The sequence below is a fragment of the Anabrus simplex genome, chromosome 6 (genome assembly GCF_040414725.1).
Source record: "Anabrus simplex isolate iqAnaSimp1 chromosome 6, ASM4041472v1, whole genome shotgun sequence".
In the NCBI taxonomy this organism is placed as follows: domain Eukaryota; kingdom Metazoa; phylum Arthropoda; class Insecta; order Orthoptera; family Tettigoniidae; genus Anabrus; species Anabrus simplex.
The window spans coordinates 304,757,079-304,769,291 of NC_090270.1; the positions used below are offsets into that span (position 1 = coordinate 304,757,079).

Here is a 12,213-nt window from a genome sequence, read left to right on the forward strand (position 1 = left end):
TTGCACCTTGATTCAATCTCACTTCTATATTGCCATCCTAGGAGAATACACCTCCTAAATACTTGATATTATCTACCTGTTCCAGCTTTGTATCACCAATCTGACATTCAGTTGTCTTGGATTTCTTACCTACTGACATCAACTTAGTCTTCAAAAGGCTAATTTTCATACCATACTCATTGCACCTAAATTCAAGTTCAGCACAATCTACCATTAAGACCAAGTCGTCAGCATAGGCCAGACTGCTTACTACACTTCCACCTAACTGAATCCCTCCCTGCCACTTTATACCTTTCAGCAGATTATCCATGTAAACAACGAACAACAGTATGGTGAACATCTTTTCCCTCGGTACCCTGTAATATACTTTTATACAGCCTAAAGAATGACAACTAGATGTAAAGTACCTGCTGCCTTTTAAGTTAATATTTTGTGAAATATTGTTTTGTTTTTCTGTCACAAAATAACAGGAATGTATGCAGAATAAAACAAATGGGAATAATATATACTAATTAAATGATTTTTCAGTTTTTCTTCCTTCCTCCAGTCCACCTAAGTTTTTGTTCCCAGTACTGTAGCATATGCCATTTAATTACATTAAGCTGTTTACCGTTGCAAATACCCTTATGTACAATGTAATGCAGCAAAATGCCTTATGTCAAAACTAAACATTTAAATATCTAGAGAATCACAGAAATTTCATTTCTCTTGTGCATGAAAATAATTTTTTTTTCCTAATTTTACGCTGAAAGAATTGTGATCCTATCTCTTGCATATAAAGAAATAACATGTTTTCCTTTGTTTGAGAAAAAATATTTATAATGGACTTGAGGCTCTTTGCATCTTGGCAACTCTTGTTCCATATCGCTACGGGGTTGAGTATGAAGTGAGATAAATCCTCGTAAGGAGTTTATATGACTGGATACCGGATGAAATAAGTGACGTAATACATGATAGTAGGAAGGGAGAGGGTGAAACCCTGTGCTGGCACATAGCCTACTCCTGTCAAATAGCACCGAGGGGTCTGCTCAAGGCTTTATATCCCCATTCAGTGGATTAATCACCATCAACAATGCCATATGCCGTCGCTGCATATGAACACTGTGGAGAGGTTTGGAATTGAATCCAGGTTTTTGGCATGCTATCTAGTGATTAGAAATTGTTATGTGGCTGAAGATGTTGATAATATACGAAACATGTACCACTTTTGACCATTAAAAAATTGCCTTAAGCAATCATTGTATCGACTAGGTGGAAAATAAATAAATACTTAATTGTGAATCTGTTGAAGTGTGATACGGACCATGAAGCTGATTTTATGTAATAATTCTGTATTTTCGCAAAAAATTCCTGCACTCTAATTTTCGGAAGGGACAAAAAATGAAATGAACTAAAATTCCTTCTGTTGAAATTTCATATCACTCTGTGAGATCCACCTGGTCTTTACGTAAATATGAATGTAAATTTACGGATTTAGCTGCTTTGCCTGCACATACTTGAGATGAAAAAAATACAGTATAAGTAATCGGGAGATAGTGGGTTCGAGCCCCACTGTCGGCAGCCCTGAAAATGGTTTTCCGTGGTTTCCCATTTTCAAACCAGGCAAATGCCGAGGCTGTACCTTAATTAAGGCCACGGATGCTTCCTTCCACTTCCTAGGGCTTTCCTATCACATCGTCGCCAAAAGACCTATCTGTGCCAGTGCGACGTAAAACAAATAGCAAAAAAAAAAAGTACAGTATCACTGCTATAAAATATATTTGCCTTGAAAATTACCAAGTAGGCCTACTTACGTGACAGGCTTGTCATTAATCTGAACTTGCAGGAGGTTTAAATCCCTGTAGATCTGAAGATTCGTTGTCTCCTGCATAACTAGCATCCTCTTCTAAATGACTTGCAGTTTGTCAAACTCCATGACAAAAACACTTCTCACATGCGGTCACTTTTTATCGGGTAGTAACACGACCCAGGGTGGATAATTCTTTTAGTGTAATGCAAACACCTGAAACAGACACCAGCGAACTCAGCTGTTATTTTTGTGATAAAATCAATTATATGGTCAGGATACGTTTCCATAAACTTGTAAAACACATTCAACACAACAGTCTTCTCTCTCTCTCTCTCTCTCTCTCTCTCTCTCTCTCTCTCTCTCTCTGAGATTTCCACGAGCAGATATTGGATGTTTAAGATATTCACTGGGAAGCTTAGAACAGTAGGCCTAATATTATTTTCGCACTCAATACCTCTTACTTCATACTGTCATAAACAACTCGTTACAATCGTACGAAATTTGGAAATGGACTATTTACTGGGCAGACAAAGGAAGTGTGAAGCGGTCAAAATCACCTGATTTTGTTTACAAGTACTTTCTTCTCTGGTTGGAAAGTGTGGTTTGTTGACTTACTTTATTGGAATATGTTATAAAGGCTTAAATAAAAAATATAAACAGTATATAAATTAAAACATTCAAACTCTTAAGTCTTGAGGCTTTTTCAATCGTGAAATTACCAGCGTTTCATCCCAGTGCAGCAGCGGGCTCATCAGTTGGAATGCTGCACCTTTCCAAGACGTTGGCGCTAGTACGCCGTTGAGACACCACTGCAAGCCTCGTATGTAGGACAATGCAGTGACGGTGCACTAGGGGAAGCATGTGTATCCACTTGTATAAATGCCTGCCTGGCAAAGAATTGAGCAAATAAAAGTTATAAATAGTGCATGAATCGGCAAATAAAAATTATAAACAGTACATGAATTAGCAAAGTGCAGGAGTCATATACAACAAAAAGACGTAAACACAATATTATACTACGTTTGTAGCAGTAGCATCCAGCATCCTGCAATAGAAAAACTGTACTGTAATTGTGTATCTTGAAATTGCGTGCAAATACACAATATAAAATAAAGTTACTGTACATTGATCGCTTACCTGTAATCATCTTAGAAGTATTCGGGAGATAGTAGGTTCGAACCCCACTGTCGGCAGCTCTGAAAATGGTTTTCCATGGTTTCCCATTTCCACACCAGGCTGTACCTTAATTATGGCCACGGCCGCTTCCTTCCCACTCCTAGGTCTTTCCGGTCCCATCATCGCCATAAGACCTATCTGTGTCGGTGTGACGTTAAGCAACTAGCAAAAAAAAACCACCACATCTTAGAATTCGTCATCACTGACAGAATCGCATTCCTCCTTGTCATCACCATCATCGTTCTCCCACAGCACATCATCCTCGGTTGTGTCCAGTGAATTAGAGATCCTGCATTTCTTGAAACCCTTCTCCACCAATGGAATGGAATCCCAAGCACATTTTATTCATTCACAAATCTGCTTCACTTCTGGGCGCTTGATTTTACCAGTAGGCGTAAATTCGTGGGCTTCATCTGCCATCCAAAGTGTGTACAGTTGTTTCACTGCCGCCTTAAAAGGCCGGTTAACACATACATCAAGTGGTTTGAGAACGGATGTTAGACCTCCTGAAATTATTAACAAGTCCGTTCTACCCCTTGTTGAAACATTATGAACTTCTTGAGCAGTGGCCCGTGAAAACTATCTAAAACAAGCATATTTCTGAGATTTAGTAACACTCCAGGGCGCCATTGCTAAACCTCCTTCCACTCTTTGGGTTGCGCTTTTACGATAATATCTTTCACGTTTATTTTGAAATTGTTTTCTGTTTAAATTTGTGGAAATTCACAATTTTTATTCATAATCTGTTGGAAGACTCTGTGCAATGGTGGTTCTTCTTCGAAAACTATAGCCATAACGAACATAAAATTGCAAAAGCCATCCACGACTAGATCTGAATCCCGTAACACCTAGTTCTTTTGCAGTCGATAGGGTTGTAAGATGGCACATTTCACTTGTAGCAGCACAAAGCAAGACAGATGATTACACCGGAAAGACACCAAATTCTAATTTCATGTTTTCAGCTAAATAAGAAATAAAGCCATGATGCATCTGCATGCAGAATTTTTATTTTCATTTGCATTAAAATATAAAGTCTTGCTTACTAATGCTATTTAGGGTTGTCAGTACTATACTGATTAATAAAATTGTATTTACTAGCAATGATATTTCCAGCTGGATTCCAGCTACCGTAGAACTCTTTTTTAACGAATCTCAGGGGGATTTGATATTTCTTCCTTAAAAAGGGGTTTTCCGTAAAAGGAGTTTCAAGGGAAATAAGCTTTATATCACAAGAAGTAATAAAGTAAGGTCTTTAACTAATATAATATTAAGAAATGATAAATGAACATATTAATACTAAAAACTCAAATTAATACAAGAATAACAGAAAATGTTTACAAAACAACAGACAACAAATTCCTTAGTGAACCATTGGGAACACAACCTGCAGCAAGGAAAAGAGAAATAGGTATTACTGACGTGCAATTTTAAATTGAAGAAACAGAGGCCTAACATGATTTTAAAGAGATTTGTGGAAAGTAGACCATCTGTACAGTAGTTTGCTTCCTCTTGTTCAGATGTCTCATGGAAATAAATTTTCTCTCAATTTGATTGAGTCTGTTGATGAGGTCTTCATCAACATTGAAGGAGGAGAAGTACCAGCGGACAATATCCAGTCCCTCCGTTGCTGCCCCAAAAGTTGGTTCTCTTGACCCTCCTCCTCCTTCTTCTTCTTCTTCTTCTTCTTCTTCTTCTTCTTCTTCTTCAGCGCTTTGTCTTTTTGCATCATCACAAAGGTCTCCAACATCCATCTGTGGTGCTGAGGTTAGGATATCATCATTACAAGTAACAAATTGTTCAAATGTTGTGACACTTGAGTCCTTTGATACAATCCCCCAATCTTCCCCATTGTCATCAGTAGTGTCATCTTCATTAAAAACTTTTGAAAAGGCACCAAAACTTGCATGGCCAAAGCAGTTTTGAATAGTGTCCATTGTGCCTAGTTGCCTTGCTGCTACAAACGTATGCATGGGTTGGAGTATATTCAATTTCATTTCATCATTTCTTTCAAGGAAAGAAATAGCTCTTTGAACTATGGCGTCCTGTACTTCACTTTCACAGAATGAATAATGCCAAGGTCCAAAGGTTGAATTTGATATTCTGCAGGAAAGATGTGACTGAAGGATGAGCTGGACATCCATCACCAACACTATCTTCCTTCCTGCTGATCCCGTCTTAGCATCCAAGCTTAGTAAACATTTTAGGAATATCTCCGATGTCATCCATGCATGGATTCCTGTTGCTTTCCACAGTATGTCAGAAGGTGCTGTTACATATCGGTCTGCTAAGTCTACTGAAATGTCCACACCATCTGATCATATTGAGCAACATTACACACCATTCATAACGGGAATAGGCTATGTAAGAAATCATCTTCTTCTGATTCTTATTCTTCTCCTCCTCCTGTTTTGTGCATCTTTATAACTGCTAATTGTTTCAACTGATATTATTTTCAATTTTATCCCTAGATATGAAATATTTGTTTACTATTCCTTGATGAGCTGAAGGTAATGCCTGATTATTATAAATTAATATTTTCATCATTCGGTTTGTCAGTTTGATGATTTCTTGCAATTTGCTTAGCCTAAAAAAAAAAAAGTAGTTTAGCCCCAGAAAACAAAACTTTTAACCTCAACTTAGAAATTTGGTTACTCTCAGTTAACAAGTACTGATTAATACTTTCCAGGTGCACAGACAACAATCATGTCTGCTGCGTGTGCAGAGCGGTGTCATATCATGAGATTGGTGGATTCTCGCTGGGCAGGAATAGCTAAGGGTGTGGGAGTCCAGAAGATCATTGGTCGCATTCACATGGTGCAGATTCAGATTGAAAGTGACTATCTGACAACATCATTCTCTGTCCTTGAGGAACAGCCCATGGACATGCTGCTAGGTCTGGACATGCTCAAAAGACATCAGGTGAGTTACATATGAGTTACAAACGTATTTGTTCTCGTTCATATTCTCTTGACAGTTGTGAATAGCTTCTCCATTATCACATTTCTTTTGTTGAATGAATGCTTATCATAAACAAGTTCCAAATTTTTCCTATCCAAAGTACAGTAGAACCTCATTAATCAGTCACCTTCAGGACTAAGGGCATACGAGGAAGGTCATATTATCGGAGGAGCAATAGTATTTTCTGTACTACCCCGCATACTACTAGAAGTACAATGAATGCAATAATAAATAGGCATACCTTAAATTCTTAAGAATGAAAAAAAAGTCTGTAATGCTTGTTTGTCTGGGAGATGACATTCGAGATTTTGCTGTCGTATCCCTCTATTTCCTTATCTCCACAATACATCCATAAGCTTGACAAGCATTCTGTTAAGTGTACAGGAGAGCTAAATCGAAAGCCTGTTTGGTGTCAGCGTGGAATACTCAACCGGGATTTCGTAGTTATGATAGTCATCTTCTTTTTCAGTATCGTGTGTTTTGGATAACAGCTGCAATGGTCTGATCGTCATCTAGTTCTTCTTCTGTTATGCACTCTTCGTCAGTTTTAAAAAGTCAATTCATTTTGATACATTTCAACTGCCATTTTCGGTCAAAACTTACACCTGGATTTTTCAAGTGTTGATGTCAAATCGTTTGTAATATTGTCCATTTCAGTTGAAAATTGTTTTAGTTTGTACAATTAAATAGGTAACACAATTCCTTTTTTTTTTTCTATGAAAGACATCTGAGAGGTATAGATTATGTTTTCAGCAAAAGAGAGGACTGGGCGATTTGGCCGTACGGTTAGGAGCGCGCAGCTGTGAGCTCGCATCCGGGAGATAGTGGGTTCGAATCCCACTGTTGGCAGCCCTGAAGATGGTTTTCTGTGGTTTCCCATTTTCACACCAGGCAAATGCTGGGGCTGTACCTTAATTAAGGCCATGGTTGCTTCCTTCCCATTCCTAGGCATTTCCTGTCCCATCGTCGCCATAAGAATTATCTGTGTTGGTGCGACAACGTAAAAAAAAAAAAAAAGCAAAAGAGAGGGTTTTGGAGAGTGGAATGTTCATGAATTCCTTAGCACTCTAAATCTTTTTGATTTAACTATTGACCACTCTCAAAAATATCTACACCTAGCATCTACAGGAAACTCACTTCTATAGATTTGATAATTCCATATACTGAAATTCATGTCCCTCTTTCCAATACAGGTTAGCTACTTTCCATAGCATGACCCCAAAATCAGTTAGATTTCAATAAACAATTCCAATAAAGAAATTGCTGTGAATACTGGCTGCAAGATGAACCTCATTTACAAACTAGTAACATGAAAACAGAAAAAATTAACTATGATTTCAATGTACTCCACTCGATCAAGAAAAGAAAAAAGTGGACTATTCTACCATATAACGGTCCAGTGTCTGAAAAATAGGAACTCTGCTACAAAGACAGGGTTATTCTGCAATGTGTTTAAATGTAGTTCTTGTTTCTAAAAATGATCAAAAACAATGGAAACTCCCAGTAAGGAAAATAAAAGTGTGTATATAAATAACAGTGTGGTCACTGCAACTCCATCCATTTTAGTACGACAAGATGAAACTTTAAAACTAGGATGAAAAAACATATTAAATATAATAATAGTTCTTTAAACACATCATACAGTAAATTACCAGTATAACAATTTTATGGACCTCAGAAATTAATTTCTTATATTGAAATAAGTAACTTTTTAAGTTTTTTAAACGTTGTACCATCACAGATAGGTCTTATGGCGACGATAAGATAGGAAAGGGCTAAGAGTGAAAAGGAAGTGGCCTTAGCCTTAATTAAGGTACAGTCCTAAACATTTGCCTGGTGTAAAAATGGGAAACCGCAGTAAACCATCTTCAGGGCTGCCGACAGTGGAGTTCGAACCCACTATCTCACTATCTTCTGAATGCAAGCTCACAGCTGCGCGACTCTAACCGCACAGTCACCTCGCTTGGTTCTTAAGAACTCGCCTGTGTTACATCCATTGCAGGGTCCACATTACTTCAGCATGGATTTACAGATGACAAAGCTTACTATTTATTAGATAGTAGGAAAATTAGGATATTTGTACATTAAGTAATGATATACAGCATTTACAAGAGGTCCGCCTCGTAGTGTAACGGTTAGTGTTATTAGCTGCCGTCCTCGGGGGCCCGGGTTTGATTCCCGGTACTGCCAGAAATTTAAAACTGGCAGGAGGGCTGGTACATGCAGCTCACCTCCATTGGAGGTGTGCCCGAAAAGAGCTGCACCACCTCGGGATGAGGACACGAGTTTACTTTTATTACAAGAGGTTTTCTGTAAATATTCAGCGTATCAAGTTTTACATTGTTCTATTACACAATGTTCTGGATTTTATTTTTGAAAAAGTCTTGTGATATTTTTCTGGACACTCCCAGACACAAAAGAACATTCAGTATGGTCACCAACCGCTCTGCATGAATTTAAGACAGATTTTGGCACATCACTTTGTAACAGAAGAAAATCTTGAAGACTATATGCCATGTTTGTTACCTGCACAAGAGTCAAACTCTGTTGAACACTTTGAGGCATATCTTCCACCGAATCATCACATTGATTTATCTCACAGTCATTGTCTGCTACAGTTGCATCATCAGTGATTTCTTTTGTACTAAAACATAACCTTTAAATCTAATGCCCATAACGCCAAGCAACCACGGAAAAACCATCTTCAGGGCTGCCGACAGTGGTGTTCGAACCCACTATCACCTGGATGCAAGCTCACAACTGTGCGCCCCTAATCGCATGGCCAACTCGCCCGGTCCCCATTGTTTTGGCAGCTAATTCCTTCCTTTAACGTCTTTAATTATTTAGACTAATATTGAGCGTAAATACTCACAAAATGTCATTTGTTGCGGCTAACCGATTCATACAGCTCAACAGCATGTAGCATGTGCTGCGACGAAGGGTAGCAGGGGTATGTTTATTGCCAAGGTCATGGACGCAGGTATGATTCACCCTATTGCCGTGCGCATTCATCATTCTGGCAGTCTCACTCAGTAAATGCGTCTGTGCAGTTCTGTCTAGTGTCTGTTACTTTGTTAGTGTGTAGTCAAATACCAAATGACATTTTAACTGTATAATCACGCCAAAATTCTATTTAATTGTAATATATGTGTAATTATTGTGCCTTTGATGAAAGTTTTATTGTATAATACTGTTATTACTGCACTAAGGTTGGTAGACTCAACCTTTATGTCTATCAAAATTCGCTCAGAGATCATTACAAAACTTACCATTTTGTAGCTATATTTCTTCAATTTTAGGTCACCTGCCTGCCCCACCTCACCCCTTGCTATAGCTCTTAAACCCAGGTACTTCTTATTGCCTATAAATGTTTGTGGTCCCCTCCCCCACTTTAACTCCCAATCCTCGCTACTGCTCGCTTCCGTGTGCATTGCAACACAGTACGATGACCCCCACCCTTGTACGATTTCTCGGCTGGTACTTCTCTCCTTTAAAACCATAAGTCCGTTTGGGCGCGGCATTAAAAAAGACAATGCATTTTCATCGCCATTAACAATATTGTTCGGTGCGTATGAATTGATTATGAGCCATACTTTTTTGCCAAATTTCGGCATCTCCAGTGTTCGCGGATTCTGCTTCTCTGTACACTGCCTGTTACGTGCTATTGTGGCGTTCCTTAATACGCAGAATACAAAAGAATTAAGATTTTGCTCGAACTTAAACAAAAATAAAGCACTTTGTAGTCACACCGCAGTGAGTGAAAGTACAGAAAGCTACCCCAGCACGTTCTGGAAGATGCATTATAACATGACACGGATAAATTTTAAATTTAAATTACTCTGTAAAATACTATTTTTTAAATGTAAAGGCAGTTTTGAATAAAAATTCTGAATTTGGGTAATGGGACCGACATTGTTCTTTGAATTATGAATTATCCATATTCAAATTAAACCGTTTAAATAACATGCAAAACCGTACCTCATGTTTCCGAGAACGAGAGCTGCTTTGAATTAGGCGGGATTTTGAATGAACCGATTTCAAATTACCGAGGTTCAACTGTATCAAGTAAAAATACATCAGTCGTGGGACTAGTTTCAGCCACTTAGTGGCCATCCTCAGCCAAATAAAAATTAAACAGATCATGTGATAACTAAAACATATGGATACAAGACAAAAACAATGTTGCAGGAATAATTATAACATTAACATATAGTAGAAGTCTGCTATGGCGAGTATGGCATATAGAGAGAACTCCGTTATAACGACAACTTTTTTCTGGCCCTTGAAAATTGCTACATTAAATTGTGTATTATCCTTCGGTTACAGTGAGAACCCTATCACTGATGCATCCGTTGTTACGAGCAATTAAGCATGCAAAAATTTTTCCATTATCAATATTGATGCATTCTAGGGATTATATTGAATGTGATCGATCATCTTCAGTATACATTTTTCGCTATGTGCACTAGCAAACACTCTAGTCGACATTGGAGCTCGAAGGCAATATCGGAGTCGGTTAGTAATACTCATTGACTGGTGTTGTATAAGCACAATTCGAAATTAAAGAGAACATTTCCGTAATAAATGCGTAAATAACGTGGCCGGTAGCACTACCTCGTTAACTTGTTAGAAATAAAGGCTGAAGTAAACAATCGCTTAATTTTAAAACTATGTACTGAATTTAAGCAAGAATGCGATACACCTCAAAATGCAGCACAGAGTGGATGACTGATTTCGGAAGTTAGTTTATTCAGTAAAACCTCATTAGGCATTTCTGCAGGGGACAAGGAAAGATAATGTGTTAAGTGAGAAAAAGTACTATTGAATGCACGAATGAAAACTATCCAGCACAAATATGTAAACACTTGATACGGTTTTTTCCAACATGCATGCATTTAAAGATAAAAATTTCATAAAGTTCTGTATTGAAATGTATCACAATGAAATTGAAATAATAAATAAGGTAGTTCAACGTATTCAATACAAATAAATATGAAATGTAGTGTTACATTCCTATTTAATTATAAGTGGATGCGGTACCGGTTTCGACCCCAATCCGGGTCATCATCAGCCGAATAAAACGCAAAAAACAATGCATAGGTAAGAAAGAAATTAAAGATCAAGTCCCCACAAAAACAGTTGAAGAGGCAAAATAAAACAACGGGGATAGGCACTGTAAAATTCAGAAGAAGTAAAGGTAAGTCACTTAAAAGAAGCAAGGTGCAATCTTGCCTCTTCAACTGTTTTTGTGGGGACTTGATATTTAATTTCTTTCTTACCTATGAATTGTTTTTTGCATTTTATTCAGCTGATGATGACCCGGATTGGGGTCGAAACCGGTACCGCTTCCACTTACAATTAAATAGGAATGTAACACTACATTCCCTATTTATTTGTATTGAATAGGGTGAACTACCTTATCTATTATTTCAATTTCATGCATTTTACGTCGTGTATGCATGGGTACAGCAAAAGATATAGGCTATCTACCAATTCTAAAGATGCGATGAGAGTAATAAAAGACGAGAGAACAATTATTAAAACTCTTTCCACTGGGGCTTATTAAATAAAAATAGTGTATTAAAAGGTGTGCAAAACATCTGACAACACACATAAAAACGTTTGCAGTGGGACCCCATAAAAGTATCAGCGCATTATTGCAGATCACACACTTTTTAAAACAAATGTCAGCTTGACATTGACCATGAATTTGGAGGTTAAACTCTCCCATGTGCGAAAGAAATGACTTTGACCCTCATCTTGAATGCGACAACACTTCGATCGACTCGAGTCGAAAATCAAAGGTGCAAGTTTCAATATACGCGCCACAGTTGAAAGATGTGGATGCCTGTCCACTTCCTTGATTTTGTTTTCATTAGTAGGCCATTTCACAACTTTTTCAGTATCTTAACGGGGCTACCACAAGACATATATACACCACACTAGTCAACTTCACACAGTTATGTTCGTAATCCTTACGTAGCCTATCGCATGATAAATAATTGCTCCCTTCACTGTGTCGCTCAACACAGAATAAATTTCTAACTTCAGAATGGAATGCAAAATACAGACAAAAACAGGCTTACTGGGTTATTCAGCAATATCAATAAAAACCGGAAAGCAAAACTGAACTTTCCTGAGGCTAATGGCTTGCTTCCCAAAGCTATAATTTACTCTCTAGATTTCCAGAATTCAAGGCCATTTCGTATAACTTTCCCCAACATGGCTCCTTTGGCGAGGGCTCTAATCTGTGTTGGAAATCACGTTCCTTTCACAAGGGATGACAGAGA

At 37.9% G+C, this 12,213-nt stretch overlaps 1 protein-coding gene across 2 annotated transcripts in view; it reads left to right on the forward strand.

Moving 5' to 3' along the window:
• Positions 1–12,213, forward strand: part of rngo (DNA damage inducible 1 homolog rngo) — a 117,180-nt gene that overhangs the window by 36,424 nt on the left and 68,543 nt on the right. For both annotated transcript variants that reach the window (XM_067150522.2, XM_067150521.2), the window contains exon 4: positions 5,652–5,884. In XM_067150522.2, coding sequence (XP_067006623.1) covers positions 5,652–5,884 — 233 coding nt within the window. The remainder of the gene's footprint in view (positions 1–5,651; positions 5,885–12,213) is intronic.